The 22,570-nt window shown below is 36.0% G+C and overlaps 1 protein-coding gene across 10 annotated transcripts in view; it reads left to right on the top strand.

Moving 5' to 3' along the window:
• The window catches only part of RPS6KC1 (ribosomal protein S6 kinase C1), a 202,945-nt gene that overhangs the window by 177,137 nt on the left and 3,238 nt on the right, over positions 1-22,570 (top strand). For 9 of the 10 annotated variants that reach the window (XM_056815908.1, XM_007481378.2, XM_016430156.2 and 6 more), the window contains 2 exons: positions 15,371-15,453; positions 17,141-17,236. In XM_056815908.1, coding sequence (XP_056671886.1) covers positions 15,371-15,453; positions 17,141-17,236 — 179 coding nt within the window. Of the gene's footprint in view, positions 1-15,370; positions 15,454-17,140; positions 17,237-22,570 lie in introns of those variants that run through there. The other variant, XR_008916212.1, reaches the window with a different exon arrangement.

Here is a 22,570-nt window from a genome sequence, read left to right on the forward strand (position 1 = left end):
TAAATAGCAATAGTAAGAGTAGAAGTTAAATATCTACAGGCAGGGGAATGGAATAGATCAGGGTTGTCAAACTCAAATAGGATACCTACATCTACATATTGATTAGAAAACAACATATTAACATTATTTATATTCTTTTGCATTTTAACTTATTTTGGCAAATATTTTCTAATTACATTTTAATCTAGTTATCACTCATGGGTGTGGCATGTCTGACATTTCAGGGTAAGAGGACTTTTTTTTTTTCATTCTGTGCCCATCACTACTCAATAAACAGAAACCAAAGAATAGTTTTAAGTGAATACTCGGGTATCTTGTTGAAACCATCACAGATCTAACCCTTGGAGCCTTGGATCCCCCTTGTTTTGCAAGTCTAATGATCTCAGCTAGTTGCTTTGTTTCTTGATGGAAAAAGGTTTTGAATTTGAGATAATTACACAAGGAACCAAAGATAGTCAACTTTGCCCGTTGCACAAATGTGTAAACTTGGTCTTGATTCCTCTGCTTTTATGGATTTTCAGTTTGCTCTACAGTTTCCAGTGTAATTTTAGTTTTGTCTTTGGGTATATATGTGAAAGGAGGGGATGTGTGATCTTTCCCCTTCTCCATTAAGTTAATGTAAGTCTTTTAAGGTCCATAATTTAATTATAGGGTATAAAGCAGACATGAAGGAGATTTCTTATGATCTCACAAACAAGGTTTGAAGAAGTAACTTTAAACTTTAGAGGGCCTGGTCAATTGAATAAAAGCAACTGTTACCATATAAGAACCATAATTGGCTGAGAGAATAATTCATGATCCATGAGAGAAGTTATTTTGGAAAAGCCAATTTTTCTTGTCTCGAGGACATCAGGGCTATGTTCTATCCCTCTTTCTTAGACCATGTCATAGCAGGGTATTGGAGGACTATTTGGATGGGTGGAGTAACAGTAGAAGATAATAAAATATTCATGAATTGGGCCAGGTTAGACTCAGGGACCTCTAAGATCTTGTCTAAATCTGAGTATTCTGTGAAAAGCGCATTACATGAAATACTTCAATGTCCAAACAACTTCTTCAAGGTACAGAGGAAGATAGTTGCCTTCTCCTTTACCACATGTGTGTATCTTTCAGATCCATGTGAGTCAGAAAGATTGCACAATCAATTGTCATTTTGACTTGCTCCCTTTTTCTTGGATTTTTAGACCAAGATGGGGAGGTTTGCACAGAGGAGGAACAAGTAATACTTATTTCTCTCTTCACTGTCCCTTACACTCACTCTAATTATAAGTGGCAACTGTTCCTCTGTCAAATTAACCTGTATTAAAATAAAATAAAGCATGGATTTGTGACTTTCTGAAAACCTTGTTTTAGTCTTAAACTCAATCATGGGGAGATATTAAAGAATTTAATTCTTGTAGAGAAAATCCTGAAATTTGTGTGCTCTTAGACAAGATTAGTTTACTAAACCTCTTCCAGTTCTTTGAATAGTTCTTTGGCATACACAAATGAGTAAAATAAATGCAAAGTACATTTTTTTGGGCAAAATACTTTTGTGTTTTATTTTAAAATTTACTCATGTTAAATCTTGAAGCTTACTGTTGGTGTCTGAATTATTAGTATGAATTAATGAGATTCTACTATGTAGATACAATGTTCTATATTGGAAATTCTTTTTGGACAGTCTTACAATGAAAGTTCTGGAATTTGACTCATTTGTTGCCACACAGTTGGTGCTCTTAAAAGAATTTTGGGTGACTCAAAATCTGGTACTGAAGCTAATTGGTTCTTTCTCTGAAACATATTAAAGGATACCAGTTAGAATTTGTGACTTTGATTCATTGTCATCAGATGATTAGTTTCTTAACGGAAGTGGGAGGAAACTAGTGGGGTATAGAAAAGTGAAGGAGGAATAAAAGGTAAAAGAATGATAACTAATTTTGGTGGTGATATAATCACGCCATTCAAACACTGTTCATTAGAGACAGCAATGTCCTTTCTGGTCAGCTGCTTGAGTTTTTTTTTTTTTAAAGCAGGTTAAAAGTAAGATTTTTAAAATTAGAAGTGATTGAACAAAGCCAAGCTTTGACTTTTGTCATTATTATTTTTCAGTTTGGATAATAATTTTATTTGTCATTTATTATAAATTTCTTTGTTTACCATTTATAGTACCTGCTTACTCATAGGGATGTTTTTTCCCCCATAATATTTCAAATATAAACCTGAAAACCTCACATGTAAAATCTAAAACTCCTGGTTATGAACAGAAACCTAGGTTCGATAAGATGGTTTTTTCTGGGAATGGCTGAGAACACTGACAGAATTTGAAATTTCTAGTTATTAATTCAATATTAATTAACTTGAAATCATTTCTCTTTTTTGAGGCTTAAATACATTTTTAAAAGAAAATTTTAAATATTTTTAAGTAGTCCTGAATACTTATTTGGTATTTCTTTATCATTCCTCACTTTTGATCCCAGAGAAGGATGCCCAACTGTTCACCTGGTGTTATAGTCTGTTTCATAGCAACTGCCACGTGGGTATGTATTAATCAGTGCTCTTGGCTTATGCTTGAAATCTTTTGTACGTGTTTTGCCAGTGAAGCATTTTTAGTGCAGCCATTGCAGTTTTGACAGTCACAAGAATCTCATGTCTTTCCTACCCTCAGTCATCCGTGTACATGCACAGTTTTAGAATATGTCTCTGAGGGTTTTTTTAAATTTAAGAAACATAAAACTTGACAAAATGTTTAGAGATCATCTTGTCTGCCTCTTTACTTTCATACAGGGATGTACACACATATCAGAGTCTCTTCAATTATAAAAAAGTCAGAGAAGAAGAGATTTGATAAGTCATTTTTTTTGCCCCTCTCTCCCCCTGCAATCCCTACATAGACACATTCTATTTCATAATCATCACTGTTAGAAAGTTTTTCCATGTGTCTCACCAAAGTCCTTTCTGCTACAACTTGTTCTCTACATTGAGGATGTTGAACAGCTGGTTGCCATTCTCTGTGTAATAACCCTTCTTGTACCTGAAGTCTTATTATACCATGTTTCAGACTCAAATCAACATTAGTGAATGGCTTCTGTTTGTAATACTATCATCTTACTGGGAGTTAATCTCTTCTTTTTCAGAGGTGTTTCAAGAATTTTAAGCTATACTTTTAGAAAAAGAGAACTTAAAGCTTGTTTAATTTGTGTTTGTCAGGATCCATGGTATATTTTAAAAATCATCCTTTTCGTAATAATTGTTGCACAATTAAAGATGAGTTTAAAAGATCATGTAAGTAGCTTAACTTGATATTGTTTAGTCAGTTTGACTTAAAAATATTTTGTAAGCCTTATGCTGTATAACTAATGTTACTATTACTATTACCTAGCATCTATTTTAGACCTTGGGTTTAATGAGAGAGGACTAATTAACACCTGAATATGCTGCTTTAGGGTGCAACAAAGGGAGGGAAGGAACCAGAAAGCTAACAGTATCTGATAGAAGAAGAGAGCAGGGAAACTAAGAAAAACAGGTGGGGATGAAGAAAAGAGTTTTACAAATATTGTATGGTGGTAGAATTCCCATAACAGCCACTTCATTGGCACTACTGACTGTCTGAAATTACATGTCCTCAGCTATGTAAAGATCTGAATAAGAAATGGAGAACTGACTCAGCTTGGGATCCCAGAACTTCCACTAACTGACTCCCTTTTGTGTTCTTGAAGAAGCCTTTAACATTTCAGTATCTGTAGCTCCTTTTCTGATTGAGACTCATCAAGGCATTGTGTTGGTTCATATCTTGGAAGCATTATATATGATCATTGCCTGACTCCGTAAAGACCATAGTAGAATACTGCTGGGGTGGCACTTGAGTTTTAGATTCATCACTTAGAAATCTGGGTCACAAAATCCACAGAAGAAGAAGGAAACTTCAAGGAAACATGTAGAGAGCAGTGCTGCCTCTAAGAATGTGGAAATTGGGGCCACAGCATAAAGCCAGGCCTGTCTAGTGTCAGATAATGGGTCTTCTTGTGATTTTTTATTTTTCTTCCCCTCCACCCTCTTTTTGGAAGCTTTTTTTGCAAAGGGCTACTTACTTCAAAAATAGAATGAGAACAGAAGTGCAAACTGCAGTTTTGCTTTTTTCCCCCTTGTTCTGTTAATCAGTTACCTGTCTACCAGGGGCTAGACAGAGAAAATAAAAGATGAAACTGGAAGTGTGTTCCTATTTGTGTGATTAACTCTTTTCTTGAAAATTTTCATTACCATTGTTTCTCACTTAAGAACCTTTAGTTTTCATCTCTTGCTTATTCATTCAGTGGATTAGCCAAATTTCAACTAGTCTAATTAGGCACATTAGTCAAAAAGGCTAATGTGATCATAGGAAGCATTAATAGAAAACCATGGTGTCCAGAACAATGGAGTTGTTACTCTGTACTCTGACATACTCAATTTACATCTGTCATATTGTATTCATTTTTGTGCAGTGCATTTTGTGAAGTACTTTGACTAACTGAAGCAAAGGAAGGCAACCAAGATGGTTACGGTCTCAAAATCATGCCACCTGAAGATGAGTTCAAGGAAATGGGAATGTTTAGCTTAGAAAAAGAAAAATTAGAGGAATCTGGTATCTGCAGAGATATTATTCAGGAAGTAAGATATAGAATAGATTTGGGGTACCAAGAATTTGATGTTGGAGAATAGAGATTTTTGCAGTGTTGATGAGCCCTGGCCTCTAAATGTCTGAGGTGTAAATAATCTTTCAAAATAAATGACTATCACTGCCTTCTCTGACCCCATCCCTGTGTCTGACAGTGTGAGTCTCTTCTGACCTTCAAAAAAACTTGTTTTGGGGGGAGTAGAGGAAGAAAATGAGGTTTCAGCTATAGAAGCAGCTCTTTTCCAAAGTAGATATTGCAGCACTTTTTGTATTAGCTGAAAACTGGGAACAAAGTGGGTAAATATAGTGTATGAAGGCAATGGAAAATTATTATGCTTTAAGAAACAGAAAATATGAAGAATCCAGGGAAACAAATGATTTATATAGTGACACAGCATGAATTAAGTGAAATCAGGAGAATTATATTCCCCATCACTATAATAGTGTAATTGAAAAGAATGATAAACTTTTGTGTGACCCATTGCATGTCACTTAACCCTAATTGCCTGCTGTGGAACAGATACTTAGTATTGATTCTAAGATATAAGGTAAGGGTTAAAAAAAAAAAGAATGTTAAAATGAAGCTGAATGTTGAATAATTGTAATAATCATTCTTGATACCAGAGGAAAAAGTGGGCATAAGCTTCTGTCCTTTTGATGTTGAGGTGAGGGGACTACAGGTACACCATATACTGCTATACATGGCCACTATTGATTTTGTTTCACTTTTTTTATTACAAGGAGGAATGATTAGAAATGGATAGGGACGGGTGGGAAGAAAGGAAGTTACATCTAGAAATGCTATTAATGTAAAAAATAAAAGGCCTCAATAAAACATTTTTCAATTAGGAAAGAAATACAGGCAGAAAAGAAAGATTCTTAAAACTAAGGAATATTTTATGGTAGTTTACTATAGGAGCAGATTGCAGGGCGAAACTAGTTTACCTTCCTTGTGTGTCTTAATCCCTAAAGCTTTCCACATTGCTGATTTTTTCATAATATGTTGCCATACTGCTGAAAATCCAATTAGAAATTAATTTGTTGACAGTAATACTACTACTACTACTACTAATAATAATAATAGTAATAAAACACTTTCTTTAGAAGAATCTCTTGAGACAGACAATTCAACATATTCCTGAGCCTGGGCATTGGTTTCACTGGTGCAGATTGCAAACTGTTCATGTCTTTGCATCCTGTTTGTTTCCTGCCCATACCTTCACGTAAAGGCTCCATGAAAAAATCCACTTAACATGCTGGATCCCTTTGTGTGATTCTTTTAATATTTCATGGATATTAATTCAACACCTGGACATTCTATTAATGATTGTTCTTGATAATGAAGTCTTACCTATAGGACAACACTGGTAATATGCTCTGACCTTCTTATATCTACTGTACCTCTACTCATTGCCTTCATTTGCACTTCTTTCTATCCAATTATACAGTGAGGAATAAAGATGTCAAAATCTGTAAAAATACAGAAACTTTCAGAGAGATGATAAAGCTACATTTGTGTGAATTTGTTCCATCATAGAATCTGTTGGAAGGAACCTCAGAGACCATCTAGTCCAAACTGACCTTTAACAAGAATGCTTTCTACAGTGTGCTGGGCAGGTAGTCATCTGTCCTTTCCTTGAAGAACACCATTGAAAGGAAGCCCACTACCTCTCCAGGTGGTCCCATGCCACTTGTGGATAGCTTTCACTGAAAGGGAGAGTGTTATTTTTTTTCCCTCTAATAACAAGCTTGAATTGACCTCTTTGTAGCTTCCTTTCACTGATCCTAGTTCTCCCTGCTGGAGCCAGGAACATCTCTTTCACATGACAGTCCTTCAGATACTTGAAGGGCATTTGTCCTTGCTAAGTCTTTTTATCCAGGCTAAACATCCTCAGATCTTTCAACTAACCTTCATATGGCATAACTTGTAGGCCCTTCCCAATCATGGTTACCTTCCTTTGAACACTTTCCAACTTTTCAATGCCCTTCCTAAAATATAGGACTCAGGTTGCATTAGTGTTCCAGATATTGCCTGACCAAGGCATAATACATTAGTATTATTATCTCTTTACGTCTGCATATTGTTTCTTTTAATGTCAACTCTGATAGCATTCTCTGTTTTTTTGATTCCCATCTCGTAATGTTGACTCATATTCAGGTTATAAGCTACTAAAACTTTTTAAAATTAAACAAATTGCTCTCTAGCCATTCCTTTATCATTTTGTACTTTTCAAGTTTCTTTCCTTATAATATGCTGAGATCTTCCATATTGAGTTAAAGGGAGTTTTGATTAAACCAAAAGAGATTGAGGGAAGTAATTTTAAAACATGTTATTTAGGAGGAGTAAGACAAGCCCAGGAGGAATGTTGAAGTAGGAGAGGTAAGACAGCAGGGAGGGAGGGTTGCAGAAAATGAGGCTACCAGATAGTGACAGCAAACTTTGCCTGTTTCAGTATTTATATATACATACATACATGTATATATTTATATAATATATATACAATATATAATATAATATAAGCTTGGTTCTTATTCATTTTCCTTTCTGTACCAAATGGCTCTTCTTGGGATCCTAATATTATTAATTCTATAGTTAAGTGATGTTATGGGTTAGATAGGCAGCTGTGTTATGGATTAGGATTTTAACCACCATTATTTTGTTTCTACATAAAAATACATTCCAAGTTCCAAACAAATGATTGACAAATGAACATCTAGAATGGGACTCATTTATAGGTTGAAGGCTGAAATAATATTGTGGCAATGGAAACATTCAAGAAGAGCATAATGAGAGTATCATTATATAGGAAAAAACGTTATTGACTGTTTATTGGTATAAAAATGATTTTACTTTTAAACCTAGGTGACTGAGTGGTGCCAGTGACAGGAAAAGTAGGAGGTTTGAGATTATGAGAGAAGGAAGGAGGGGAGAATGATGAGTTAGGCTCAGTAATACAGATAGCCAAAAATTGGGCAAACAAAATACTCTTAATAGTGTTTTGAACACAAGACAAATATTTACAATTATCTATGTTGACAAGAGGCAGGCATTTCATGGATAATTTTAATCCACAGGTAATCCTAAAGCCTTTATTTTAGCCAGTGATTTCAATTAGTAATTAAATGAATCTGTGATCTCTCTTATCACATGCAATTTTCTCACAGTAGTGTAGGTATCAACTGATCTATTCCATTTTGTATAGTGTATTTCTTGCCAATCTTCCCATAGAACCTCCAAAGAGCTTCTTCCCAATGTTCTAGAACGATTGATTACCAGTGCAAAGCATCTTTTAATAAAAATTCATCTTTAATCTCAAAATAGTAACTACATCAACCTCCTTTTCTACTCATAGCTTTTTATTCCACTTGTTCTGTTCATGTTGTTGTTAGTAATATCTTTTAGCCATTTGCCCACCAGATACCTCTCCCTTGTCTTTTTGCTCACCTACAGTTTTGATTTTTTGGATTCTGACATTTCATGATCCATAGTCATCAATCTAATATCATCAGGAAAATATTGTTAAAAAGATGGATTTGTTATGTGGAATAGGTATACTATATTGAAAGTGTTGTGTATCTTCCCTAATTTAATTCAGCAATCCATTTCTTCCTGCAGTCTTGGTCTTCATTCATCATTTATCTGTAATGCATGTCCAAGATAGGTTTACTGATCATTTAATTCAGTAGAATACCCATTTAGCATGTTCTGTCCTAGAAAATATATATTCTTTCTCCATTTGGATTTTTCTATGTGGATGACTTTCATTGAGAAAGTATTATGGGAGTTGATGCAGTTGGCACAGTGTAATCCACAAAAAAAGAGCATCTTGAAGATTTCACCATTTCCAGAGAATCTCCCTTCAATTCAGATTTTATGTAAGATACTTCTTACAAACGACAAAGGTGAATGCCTTTGACAAGTGTTCATCTTCTTGTTTTAGGCTTTCCTTACTAGAGGATAGAGGAGCACTGAACAAAATTATCTCTACTACTGTCAGTTCATCATATGTATGAGAAACACTGTTGGAGAAGAGCCTTTAAATTTTCATTCTATAGAATAAAATTTTAATAGTAAGCAAAATAATAAACAGTAAAATTTGTATTCCTTATGCCTTTTAGTCAGTTGTGTGACTAAAGACATGATCATCGGGAGAAAATCGTGAAGTCTTTGTGTTCCATTGTCATGTTTCATCAAAAAAACTGTATGTGTTTATAATTGTGATAGGAATTTTTGAAAGATGAGAAAATAAGCATATGGATCAGAAGTTGTTGAGGTTTTCTTGATTACCTTTTGGATAACAATATGTTTATAATTTTTTCCAGTTATTTACTATCTTTCCCTCTTTCAGACATTTTAAACATCCTTCCCTTATTGCTATCAAAAGCATTATTTTTTCTTTTTCTTTTTTCTTTTTAATTCTCACCTTCCACCTTAGAATCCATACTAAGTATCAGTTCCAAGGCAGAAGAGTAATAGGGACTAGTCAATGGGAGTTAAATGACTTGCCCAGGGTCACACAGCTAGGAAGTATCTGAGGCCAGATTTGATCCTAGGATTTCCCATCTCTAGGAAAAGAATTTATTTTTCAATGCAAATCTCTTCTGTTTGTACTTAGGCCAATCTTAACTACTCTTCCCATTTCCATTTTTATCAGTTGCTTTTTATATTTCTTCTTATAACATGTCAGCAAAGGAGTTAGCCATATTTCATGGTTCCTATGTGATAAAGGAGGAAAATAGTTGTCATAGTTGTTTAATTTAAAAAGTTATTTGTTGTTTTATGTTATGTTTTTGAGATAATCCAGTTTAGTTATGTCTCACATCAAACCTTTAGACTAGTTTTCCTCTTTACTATTCTCTAGTGTTTTCTTCACAAATTTCACAAATGTGTTTGTACTATAAACTGATATTACACTTGGCTGCTATGTTTCATAGCAAAGAAATCATATTTGTAGCTAATAAAGTTTCAAGGCTCTTTTGACCTCTTTGGAATGACACTTTATATCAATTCGCCTCTGTTAGAAATGATGGTAATGAGTGTTAGTGTTTTTTTCTTTGCTATTTCCCATTTCCTGGCCTTAAAAGCTTGCTTGAGTAAGTCATGTCGAAGCTTTCAAAAATATTTCCAATGTCATCTTATTCCTCTTGGTTGGTGTTGATTTTGACTTTTGTTCTAATGAAAGGATAGCCTGATCTCATGCATACAATTGATTCAGAAATGACTTTCTTATTGATAACCACTTGATTTCTGTCAAGACAGAGCAGTTTTATTTTTTTTAATGTTTTCATAATGCTATTTAGCTTAATAGAAAGATATGCTTGCTAAGGCTATTTGCCATTGTCATGAAATCTATGAGAGAATACAAATGGTATAAAGTTACCATATAGATGGTGAAGTTCTACAGATGCCTTTACAAGGATTATATTGTGCCATTTGATGCCTTGGAATATCTCAAAGTCTCCTAAGTAAGATCCATAATTACTCAAAAGTGTTTATTTCATGTACCAACTTCTAAATATGGCCTTTCTTGATCCCACAACAGCTAATACCTCCCCCTACAAATTATTTTGAATTAAAATTTTGGTGATATTTATAGATGCACAACTTTGACAATAGAACATGAGCTTCTTTGGGGCAGGCTTTTTAAAAATCTCATTTTTATAGGACAGAGCCTGATACTTAATGAATGCTTCTTCTTTTTTTTTAAATAAATGCTTCTTGATCAATTAATTGATTTACCCTAACTCTCTACACTAGAAAAATCAACTGTTATGGAGAATATCTCTTGTCCAGACTATTATGTGCAGTTGGATGAACAAACTAAAGAGCTTGTCTATCAGTACATATAACTCAGAGATATGGCAGATGGATAGTAAACTAGGTCCAGAATTGAGTAAGGGGAAGAGAACAGACAGAAATATATTTGGGAAACAGAAGTGACATTGTTATTGGAGCATACTACACACCACCTGGACAGAAAGAGGAATTAGGTGAGGGGTTTGGAAAATAAATCATAAACCTGGACTGGAGGCACGATAGAGGAATGATTGGGTACTTCTATTATCCAGACATCTATTTGTGCTGTCTCTGCCCAATGCAGGCCAGCTAATAGTTTTTTGGCTTGCTTTAACAATGATTTCATCCATTAAAAAGTAGAATAAAACAATGAAAGAAACTGCTATTTTGAATTTCATTCTAACCGACGAGGAAGAACTGGTTGCTGGTTTAGAAATAATAGGAACCATGAATGGAAATGACATTCCATCTTAGAACTGTCCTAGACCAGGAGAGGAAGACTGGGCATAATCTAATACATACCCTTTATTTTAGGAGACAAAATTTAAAAGGATTCAGAAAAACATTAGGATCCGATGAACTAACATCTGTAAGGCATGTCAGCCCAAGTAGGTTTCAACAGTTCTCAAGAATGAAATTCTTTTTTTTTTTTAAAGAATGAAATTCTAAAGACACAGAGACAATTTCACTGAAGGGGGAAATAGGTATCTTGTTTAAATGATTGCTGTGGATGCACACAGAATTCATCAAGCAACTTGTGTTTCAAAAACATAGAGATGATAGAAGTAAAAACAGATAATAGAGAATGAATTTTTTATGTGGTATGGCCCTGCAAGAATGGTATCAAAAGTTCTAAAGCCAGAAATGGTTTGGAGCTCACAAGGAAACCAAAATTTTCCCCTTTTTGGTATATTGTAGAAAAATGTAGATTTAACGTTTCCTTTTTGGGATGGATGAGTTGATAATAATGAAAAGAGAGAAAGTAAAGGTGTTCAATTCTTACTTTTCTTCCCCTTTTCTCTACCAATAAAAACAAAGTTTAGAAAAGTTTGTCAAAAAAGTAGTCAATGGGGCATTAAGACTTCATAATAAACAGGAAGATACTAAGACTATTTAGCTGATAAGTCCATGTCATCAAGGCCAGGTGACCAATATGAAATAATTGGTGAACATATTTGCTGAAATAAACAGAAATTATGCCAGAAGCCTCTAAACTTTCAGTGATCTATGAAAACGCATATAAAGGAAGAGAGATACCTCAAATATTGTAGAATTAGAGAATATTCCCTTTCTCCCTTTCCTTCATTCTGACAAAATCAGAAATCTTCTAGGGCTCTTCTTGAAATGTTTGATTATTTAAAAGGGGGAATTATTAGGGGACAGCTGGGTGGCTCAGTAGATTGAGAGCTAGGCCTAGAGTTGAGAGGTCCTAGGTTAAAATCTGGCCTCAGCCACTTCCTAGCTGTGTGACCCTGGGCAAGTCACTTAACCTCCATTGCCTAGCCCTTACCACTCTTCTGCCTTGGAGCCAATACACATATTGACTCCAACATGGAAGGTAAGGGTTTATTAAAAATGAAAAAAGAGAATTATCATTATGTGTGTGATTTGAGTTTGGGATAGTTCCTAATGGAACACAACCATATTTAAACACAAAAGATACTTTATTGTATTTGACTTTGCTGACTATTCATTTGGTTGATATTCTCTTATGATATTTCCAGAGACATTGCACTCTCCTGGTTCCCTTTCTAACTCTTAACAATCCTTTCTCTATATCTTTCATTGGCTCATACTCTTTCAAGTGTATATTCTTGAAGTTCTGCCATTAGGCCTCCTTTTCTTTTCTTACTCTTCCTTGGCAGCCACATTTACTCCCCAAACTTCAACTATTACCCTGACAAAGATGACTAACAAATCTACCTATCTGGCATTGACTAGACTTCCTAATTCCAGAGAATTCCTCACTGCCAACAGGACATTCCTTCCTGGGTGTCCCATTAATCCCCCAAACTCTTTATGTCCATCAGCATCAATCATCTTTTGTATAAGGACATATAATAATCATGTTATATGTAATACATAAAATAAATGTCTATGGAGTACATGTAATGATGATAATGATGATGAAAAGCCGAGCTTATCTTTCCTTCAAAACCTTTTTCTCCTTCGAACTTCATTGTTTCTATCAATGACACTACCATCTTACCCTTTCCATGATTTTGATTATTTTGTTTTTTTGCTTTTGATTATTCCCACCTCTTACATCCAATCTATTACTAAGTCCTTTTTGATTCTAACTCTATAATCTCTCATTTATCCCCTCCTCCTTTTTATTTCCATTGGTATCTAATATAGGTATTTTTTTACTGCTCTGACTAACTGGCATCCTCACAGGGCTTCCTGTCTCCACTCTCTTCTCCCTCTAGGCCATCTTGTCTACTTGTGCCAGTTATCTTCCTTTTCAATTCTCTATTCAAGACTGAAAAGACTTATTTTTAATAGATACTAAATTATTTCTATATCTGGGTTTGGAGTTAGAAGCTCAAATCAGTCTCGGTCTCTGTATACATTCCTTTATGCCCCACCCAAAGAATTTCTCACATCATAGAATAGATAGAAACGTGAGATTATGGGAGAGATGGGAGAGCTACCCTACTAGAATCAACTTATTCTGAATGACCTACATGTAGTCTCAACTGGTCCTTGGGCTACTCATTAAGAATCATTGAAGAGGAACACTTATGACTGGGAACTAGATTTTGCCCCAAGTAGTTGGGGACACCTATAAATGACTGATTCACCATCGCTGGGGCATGGGGAGAGTTGAGTATCTTATTTGGAACATCTCCTCACTGGCTTTTTACCAATTAGAGCTGTCTTGGGATATCCAAGGGAGGGATTGAATAATGAACTCCCATATTGTATTTATGGACTACTTGAAGAGAACTCATGGTCTTTGATTATTGAGAGGAGCATAAACCAGTTTCTTGGAATTTTTAATTATCACAATACTTTTTTTATAGTCCCTGCTGCTTTTGCCTGGCATTCCAGGCAAAAGTTAAGCATCCACAGTTAAGCATCACTTTACCTTAAACTATTACCCTGTAAGCCCTTCATATTCTAGATGTACTGGGCTGTATCCTATTGCTCATTCATGTGCTTTACTTAACTTCCTCCAACTCCTTGCTTATATTATTTGCTGTGCCTAAAATATCCCTTTCCCATGCTTTCCTTAACTTACTCATATTTTTGGAGCCCATCTCAAAATTCAGCCTTCTTCCTAAAGTATTACCAAATACCCCAGTTGGTAATAACCTTTTTCTCCTTCAGACTTCACTTAACAATTTGCTTGCCTCCCATGCCTTGTTTTCTACTGCAATCAGTTATATATATATATATGCATATACATATATATACATAAAGAAAATCATCTCCAAACCATTGTGGACAGGTTCTCCACCACAACAAAATGGTTTGGCCTGACTATCAGCCTCAGCAAAACAGAGGTGCTGTTCCAACCTGCACCAGGGAGGCCACCTAACCAGCCGTGCATTACAATCGACGGGACGCAGCTTTCTAACCTCAACACTTTCAAGTACCTGGGCAGCACCATCGCCAACGACGGGTCCCTAGACCACGAGATCAATGCCAGGATCCAAAAGGCCAGCCAGGCACTCAGGAGGCTGCGCTCCAAAGTCCTCCAACACAGAGGTGTAAGCACTGCGACAAAGTGTACAACGCAGTGGTCCTCAGCTCGCTCCTGTACAGTTGTGAGACATGGACACTGTACCGGAAGCACATGAAGCAGCTGGAGCAATTCCACCAACGCTCCCTCCGGTCAATCATGAGGATCCGATGGCAGGACCGAATCACCAATCAGGAAGTCCTCGACAGAGCCAACTCCACCAGCATCGAAGTCACGGTCCTCACAACCCAGCTACGATGGTCTGGACACGTCATCCGCATGGACCCACAGAGAATACCAAGACAGGTATTCTATGGTGAACTGTCAGCTGGACTCAGGAAACAAGGCCGACCAAAGAGAAGATTCAAGGATCAGCTAAAGTCCAACTTGAAGTGGGCTGGCATGACACCAAAGCAACTAGAACTCGCTGCCTCTGACAGAAGCAGCTGGCGAACCCACATTCACCATGCCGCCACCACCTTTGAAGATGAGCCACGTCAACGTCTTGCTGCTGTGCGTGAACGCCAACACCAGACCACAACTCCACCTCCTGTAACAACTGCCATCCCAGGCCCCATGTGCCACAAACTGTGCGCCTCAGCCTTTGGACTCCAAAGCCACATGAGGGTACACCGTAGATGAAACTGCACAAAGACAATTGTCATTCTCGGTCACTGAGATACTACCACTATATACATATATATGTGTGTGTGTGTCCCAAGTCCCTAAAATACTGTAAGCTCTGTGAGAACAAAAACTGTGTCCTATTTAACCTCAGTGTCTAGCACAGAGGCCTATATATAGTAGGTGCTTATCAAATGTTTCTTGAATTTTCTCACTGGATTTCCTTAACTTCCCATAGAATGCTAATGAGTAATAACTTGCAGGAAGACTTTGAGAGTACAAGGGATTAAGTGATTGCTAAATTGAATAATAGTCCCTGATTAAGAGTTGTCTATAATTTTCCCAAACTATAAAATAAACTAGAGTGCTGGTCTTATATGTTCATGTGACTGTTTTGAATCAGCACCTTGAAGGTGTCCCTCCATCAACTGAAGAACAAATGTCTCGTCAAAAAATAATGCAGCCACAGTAGGTGACTAAAGGGATAAGTAACTTTCAGAAAAATTGAAAGCCTAGTAGTATTTAGTATGTGCTCTCTCAGCATTAAAAGGTCACCTTGTAAATATATGTTAATTTTGAAGGTGTAATTGACCTTTGGAATTTTAATACCAACTTTTTTTGTGTTTAGAGGTTGGAGCAATTACCGAAGAAACAGAAGCCTGTGATTGGTGGAGTCTGGGTGCTGTCCTCTTTGAACTTCTCACTGGCAAGGTAAGCAGTAAGTGACTCAGGTTACCTACCATATCTTACCCAGGTGCAGCCCTTGTTTCAAAAGATCTGGAATTTTAGCCCTTGGTGGTAATTTTAGATCTGGTTTTGGTTTAGCCATTGTATTAGGAACAAATAGAGAAATATTACATTTTCCTGGGTCTCAAATGAACTGGAACTCCAAAATTAAAAATAATAATTGTATCAGATGGAATATAATAATAACACCCTAGTACACTGAAATGAAATATTCTGTTCTATTTTAAACATTATTAACAAATGCTAAATAAAATTCCCTGAATTAACCATTGTACATAATTATATTATTTAGTTACAAATTCACTTATAAGTCTTATTATAGTATATTATGATGTTCTAGAATTTTACAAATACGTCATTTTAAATATGGTGATCTAAAAATCATGAAATATTCATCTTTAAGAAATTACCATGTAATATTCACATTTATAAGCAATGATTTATTTAAAAATTTTTTATATAAGTTAAATTTTTTCTCAATTTTTTTATCTGCTTTTGTTTAGGCTAGGTGTGTACATGCTCACAACAATGACTGTTAAACATGGTGCTTATGGAAAATAGAATTTTAAAAGATACTACATATTCATGTTGGGAACCTTTGGAAACATATGTGGGAGGGGGCTGCTTTCCTCCCCCTTGCCACCATGCCTGAGGACATTTTTCACATAAACTGTCCCTCTGCCCAGCAGCCCAATGGGAGCACTTCCTCCCTCCTCTGTCTGGGGTAAGAGGGAGGCTCACATGTACGTGACAGTTGCAGTTTGGGCAATTGATCTCTAGAAGATTTGCCGTCACTGATATATGTCATCTCCTTTGGAAAGAAGGGAAGCTTTGCCTTTGTCAAGTAGTTGTGCATCTTGCTAAACAATAAGGAATATAGTATTCAAGTAGAATATTATATCTTATATTACATAATATATTGTAGTATAATGTATAATATAGCATTCAATTAAATCATATTTTAAAAGTAGATATTCTTAAGCATGCCCTGTGCAGTTTTTGTGTAAACATCTGTTCTGTGAACCTAGACAGCAAGGTGGTTCCATGATTAGTGTGTGGTAGGACTGGAGCCAGGAAGAATTGAGTTCAAATGTAGCCTCTGACACTTACTAGCTGTTTGACTCTGGACAAGTCACTTAACCTTTATTTGCCTCAGTTTATTCATTTCTAAAATGGGAATAATAATAGCACATCCCTCCCAGGGTTGTTGTGAGGATCAAATGAGATAATAATTGTAAAGTGCTTAGCCCAACACATAGTAAGTGTTACATAAACATTAATTATTATCATTATCATTATTACTATTAGCCCATGCTGATAAAGCTAAAGAGGAGATGAGAGATTTAGAAACTTAATATTGATTTAAATAGTGACAAGGAAATATTGTTAGGAGAATTTTTAATATTAAAGAGTAAACGTAGCACTGAATTTGCCTGTTCTAGAAGACTCCCCTTCCTTTGCACAAATTTCAAAGTTAGAAGCTCTCTTAACTCATATTCCTATAACTAAACTACTTGGGGGATGTCATATAGATTATAGTGCATTCATTTAATGTGTCTGCTGTGCTTTCATTGCTGGTCTATCCATGAGTGCCAGGGTGTAATAGATGATGTTGTGTGCAATATTAAGTGTCCCTGATTGGCTGTTTCAGACTCTGGCTGAGTGCCATCCTGCAGGGATAAATACTCACACTGCTTTGAACCTGCCAGAGTGTGTCTCCGAAGAGGCCCGGTCACTCATTCAACAGGTAATTTAATCAACTTATGTGAACAAGTATACCAACTATGCAAATTAGCATAATCCCATAGGCCCCTGGACCCTAAAATAAATTTAGCAATAATTTCAAATGCAAACTCTCACATTTGTGCTTTAAGTTTCTGCTGTTATATGACACTGGTAAAGATGGAGAAATGCAGTAAAAACCTGCGGATTATTTGTCATTACTTAAACATTCACCACGTATATTGTTCTGAGAGTTTTAGTTCAATTTTTGGGACACCTTGTGTGTATAGTGTGTGTATGTGTGTATATATATATATATTTGTGTGTGTATACACACATATACATACATGTGTATGTTTATAGGCACATTTGTTGCAAATAAGTATACGTGTATAAGTGCATACGTCAACATACAGATTGCATATGGGTATAGGTACACGTGTGCATTCATATGCATATGTGAATATATACATGCAAATATATTAATAATAATAAAGAAATAAAATTATGCATAACTTACATATATAACCATAGGGTTATATTTCCTAAAAGGTGTTTAATTCTAGTGTTTCTCAAGAGAATGTAAGTTCTTTGCGATTAAGTCCTGTTGTGTTTTTTTGTTCCCATTCTCTAGTGTGATCTCTTGAACAATGTAGGTATTTAATAAATGTTTGTGAACTCTTTTTATGATTGCTTATTAGCTCTAGGCATGTCAGAAGTTGCTTTCTTGTAGCTTTTACATTTTGTGGAAGTGTATCAGTGACTAGCTTTTGACTTTTTTTTTCTAGAGTATTATGGCAATTTGTGGAATTTATAGACAAAGACCTATAGGGTTAGAAGGGGATCTTAGAAGTCATCCTGTCCAGCCCTTTACCTTTGAAGACACATTGGCCTTGTTCCAGGTCATGCAGAGATTGGAAAAGCTAGTGTTGAACCCAGATCTCCTGATGTTTGGCCCAGAATAATGTCCACTGTACTGTACTGACTTCGTAGTGCAAATGGAGACTTTAATCTAGTTAATTTCTTTCAGTTTCCTTCACTGTTGTCTCCTGGAAATTAGTGTCAGATGGCATGAAGTAGATCGTTGATGTTCAATCCCTCATAGGCAGATTTGGACATCGCTATCTGAACCTTAGTTAACTCCCATACTTTTGTCTCTAATTGACTAGTGGTCCTTGCTGAGGAAGTCTCAAGGGTTGCTATTAGTGTTTCATATCGGGCTTTCTGCACCACTACCCATTTACTGTGCTTTCAGGAGATCAGAAGAATCTATCAGTTCTTGGAACCTTATGCTAATATGAAAAATAGAAAAGCAGCAGTCACTTTAAAAAGACAAATAACTACTTTTTGAAGGGAAATAATCAAGAAAGAGGATTCCTTTGCAAGATTTAAAGAAGTAAATACAAAGATCTGATTTGAAAGTTTGAGATGAAACTATCCAGAGTTTTTCATAACTTCTTTGTTTAGTAGTTTAAAAAACTGAAACATTCATTGTACTAAAAGAATAAGAGAACTTTTAGTTGAGTCTTTGACAAAGTCTGTCATGCTACTTTTTTTTTTTAAAGATGGAAAGACATATGCTGGATGGTAATATCATTAAGCCTATTTAGAGTTAGTTGAATGGCTGGACCCAAAATATAATCTTTGATAGACTCATGTCTGCTTGGGAGGAGATATCCTGTGGAGTACCCCAGGGATCTTTGACTGGGCTTGTTATTATACCACCACATATAGATACACTTTGGAAGATTAGGCCAATAAGCTAGTAAATCAGAGTTCTTTCGTTTGCCTAAAACTGCCACTCATGTTGAGGAAACATTGGGAAATGGGAAAGAAGTTTATTGGCATGATTTGCAACATATTTTTTACTCTCCTCTTCTACTTTCTCATAGGTTGCAAAGTTCATAAAAAAATCATAGGATAGTTTTGAAGAATGAGATTTTTCTACTTTATGGGAAATTGCACCCATTTGATTCTTGTGGTACCCAGCTTCCAATGATAATTTTCTTGGAGCCTTTTTCCTGGAAAACATCTGGCATGAGTAACCAATCAAATTTGGTCAATAAAGTAAATGTCACTAATATGAACATATTAATATTCATATTAATGTAAACACCTTTTCTATCTATTTCTTAAAGAGGAAATTACTGTTTTAGAGTTTCCCAGTGTTTAGGATTGTATACTTAAGTTCATATTTAGTTTAAATTATGCTATAGAACCTTTGAGGCAAGTAGGTGGCTTAGTGGATAAAGTTCTGGACTTGCAGTTGGGAAGACCTGAGTTCAAATTCTGCCTTATAAACAACCTAGTTATGTGACCCTGGACCAGTTATTTCCTTTTGCCTCAGTTTCCTCATCCATAAATTAGGGATAATAATAGCACTTCCTTCCCACAGTTGTTGTGAGGATCAAGTGAGAAGACATGATTAAGTTGCTATATAAATTCTAGTGTTGCTGCTTCTGCTGCTGAAGACAAAAGATGTATGTGAAGCATTCCATTAGAAAATAAATCTCTTCATATTCTCATTCTTTAATGAATATTGTTTATACTCTTCAGAAGAAAATAGCTTTATCTGCCTTAGATCAGCCTCTAACTGACAAATATTCTTAAGAGATAGGACTTGTTACTTAACACGATCTCTCTTGAGAGAATCTCTGTTGGAAGAAGCTGGATGTGCTGTATAAATAAGTATTCTTTGGCAGTGTCAGCTCATACTCACAAATATGCAGAATCACTCCACTCCCTGAAGTGACTTCACTTAGTAAGAGTCAAGCTATGAGGATTATTTGGATCGTAATGTTTGGAGACATAGTCCTGTAGAGAGGTGATAGAAACAATTACTCCATAAAACAAACTATTTATATTTTTCAGTTTTCTGTTGCTTGAGAGTTTAATTTCATAGTCAGAAATGTAATTTAACAGCATAACAAGTCCTTATCAGTGTGTTTGCAGTGTTAGCTTTGTGTTAAGATGCCTGATGCCTTTTATAATATTGAAATCAGTAGGAATGAGTAGTCTAATTTGGAAAATAAATGGAATGTATTTTGGATGTTCTTATAGTAATAAAAGTATCATTTTGAAGGGTTTTTAGCACTTTTTTCAACAGCTTTCTTCTAAGTTTGGATGAAATTCAGTATTTGTTGAAACAATTTTTGTTGCTCTTCCTTATAAAAATTCTTGGAACAAATTGTGACTAGAGAATATTTACCTTAACTCATTAGACACTTATTATAAGCCTACTGTGTCTATACACCATTCTTAGTGCTAGGGGAGATAGTATTTAGGTAAGATGCCCTCACATAACTAATAGCTTTCTGGTAAGCTACAGTGAATAAATAGATAACCAGAACACTTAAGCTCATTAAAGATTTGTTAAACAAAGTACAAAGTGAAACCCAAACAGGGGCAGATCTTTACTAACTGCAGGGATAAGAGAAGGCTTCCCAGAAGAGGTGATGTTTGAGTTGTGCTTTAAGGATGGGTTAGAGTTCAAGGGCTGAAGAAGGGAAGGAGAGAAGACAGACACAGGAAACAGCCTGAGCAAAGGCACATGGACAGGAATGCACAGGGTATGACTGAGGATGAGTAGTCATGTAGGCCTAGAGAGGTAGAGTGATCACAGGTGATGGTGCCTTCAATGCCAGGCAAAGGAAATCAAACTTTACTCAATGGGCAGACATTAAGTGTATTTGAGCAGAGCAGTGCCCTGCCCAGAGCTATACATAAGGAAGATTAGTGTAACAGTGATATAAAGAATAAATTGGAAGATGGAGTGTGTGGAGATGGGAAGACCTCTTGGGAATTAATGAAATAGTCAAGTAGGGTGGGTAATTAGGACCTGTACTAGTTTGGTGGCAATGGGAATAGTTATGTCAACAAGCATTAGTAAGATTTTTTAATGTGCCAATAACTCTGCTAAGCTCCGGGATTACAGATAAATGGGGGGAAAAAAAAGATAGCCCTGCCCCTTAAGGAAAGAGAGAAGGAAACTTTGATTGATAATCCTTCTTGTGTACCAGGCACTGTGCTAAGAGCTTTTTACAAAGGTTTCATTTCCGCAAGGAGCTTTCATCTTAGTGAGAGACGACAACATGTAAAGGGAGCTGAAGAGTGAGGGCATGAGTCAGGACTAGAGCTGTGAGAAGAGTGAAGGAAGGAGCATGAGACCAACCTGGGCCTTTCCTCAAAATGGAGGTTGTGAGAGGAACTTACCAACAGTCATGAATGTAAGGGTTTAAGGTTCTTCCCGGGTAAGAAGGTTGCTGGAGCAAGGAAAACTGCAGGAGCAGAGACAGGAGAGAAGTGAAGGAATGACAAGTGAGAAGCCAACAGATGTGAGAGGGATTGTGGAAGTAGAATGAGTAGAATTTGGTGATTGATTTAAGTGAGAGGGAGAGAAGAGTGAGTCATTCCCCATGTTCTCCAGTATTTGGGATTGGTGAGAGAAATAATGAAATTAGGTTAAGGAATATGCTTAAGAGGAGAAAGAAAAAACTTGATTTTGGAGACACACAAGATTTTGAGGTACTGATGTAATATCTAGGTTTAGATTATGTCCTCTAGTCAGTTGGATATATGGGTCTGCAAGAAAGAAGAATATTTAGGGTTTGAAGGAATAACTCTTTTTGAAAATCTTTTGAGCAGTTATAATTGAAGCCATAAATGAGTCATTAGAAAGGGAAGAAGAAGACAAAGACTGATCCTTGAGGTTCACTTTAAGGGGACATGAAGCAGATAAGGAGTCAATAAAAGAGAATAATTAGAGAAGAGGTATAGCAGAACTGAAAATATGTTTCTTTAAAAATTTTTTATTATTCCTTACCTTCTGCCTGAATATCAGTATAGACAGAAGAATGGCAAGGGCTAAGTGATTTGGGTTGAGTCACACACCTAGGAAGTATCTGAGGTTAAATTTGAACCCAGGTCCTCTCAACTCCAAGCCCAGTTCTCTGTCCACTTATCTAGCTGCTTCAAAGATGTATCTTTGATACCAAGAAAGAGAGATGTATCCAGAAGAGGAGGGATGATCAACAGTTTCAAATGCTACAGTAAGGTTATATAGGATGAAGACTGAAAAAAGACCATTGTGTTGGGAGGTTAGTAGGATGTTAGTGATCTTTGAAATAATTATTCTAATGGATTGATGAGGCTAAAGTTGATTTGCAAGGGATTGAGCAAAGACTGGGGAAAGTGGAAGCATTTTTTGTAGAGAACTTTTTCAACTTTGGGGGGGGGGATAGGTTAGTATCAATCTTTCTATTTCTTCCTAATAAATGGAGGCTGCTCAAAAGGAGCTCTCTCAACTCCCTTCCTTGAACCATAAACATTCCCTGACATCATCATCCATTTCCTCTCTTCC

Source organism: Monodelphis domestica, chromosome 2 (assembly GCF_027887165.1).
Source record: "Monodelphis domestica isolate mMonDom1 chromosome 2, mMonDom1.pri, whole genome shotgun sequence".
Lineage (NCBI taxonomy): Eukaryota > Metazoa > Chordata > Mammalia > Didelphimorphia > Didelphidae > Monodelphis > Monodelphis domestica.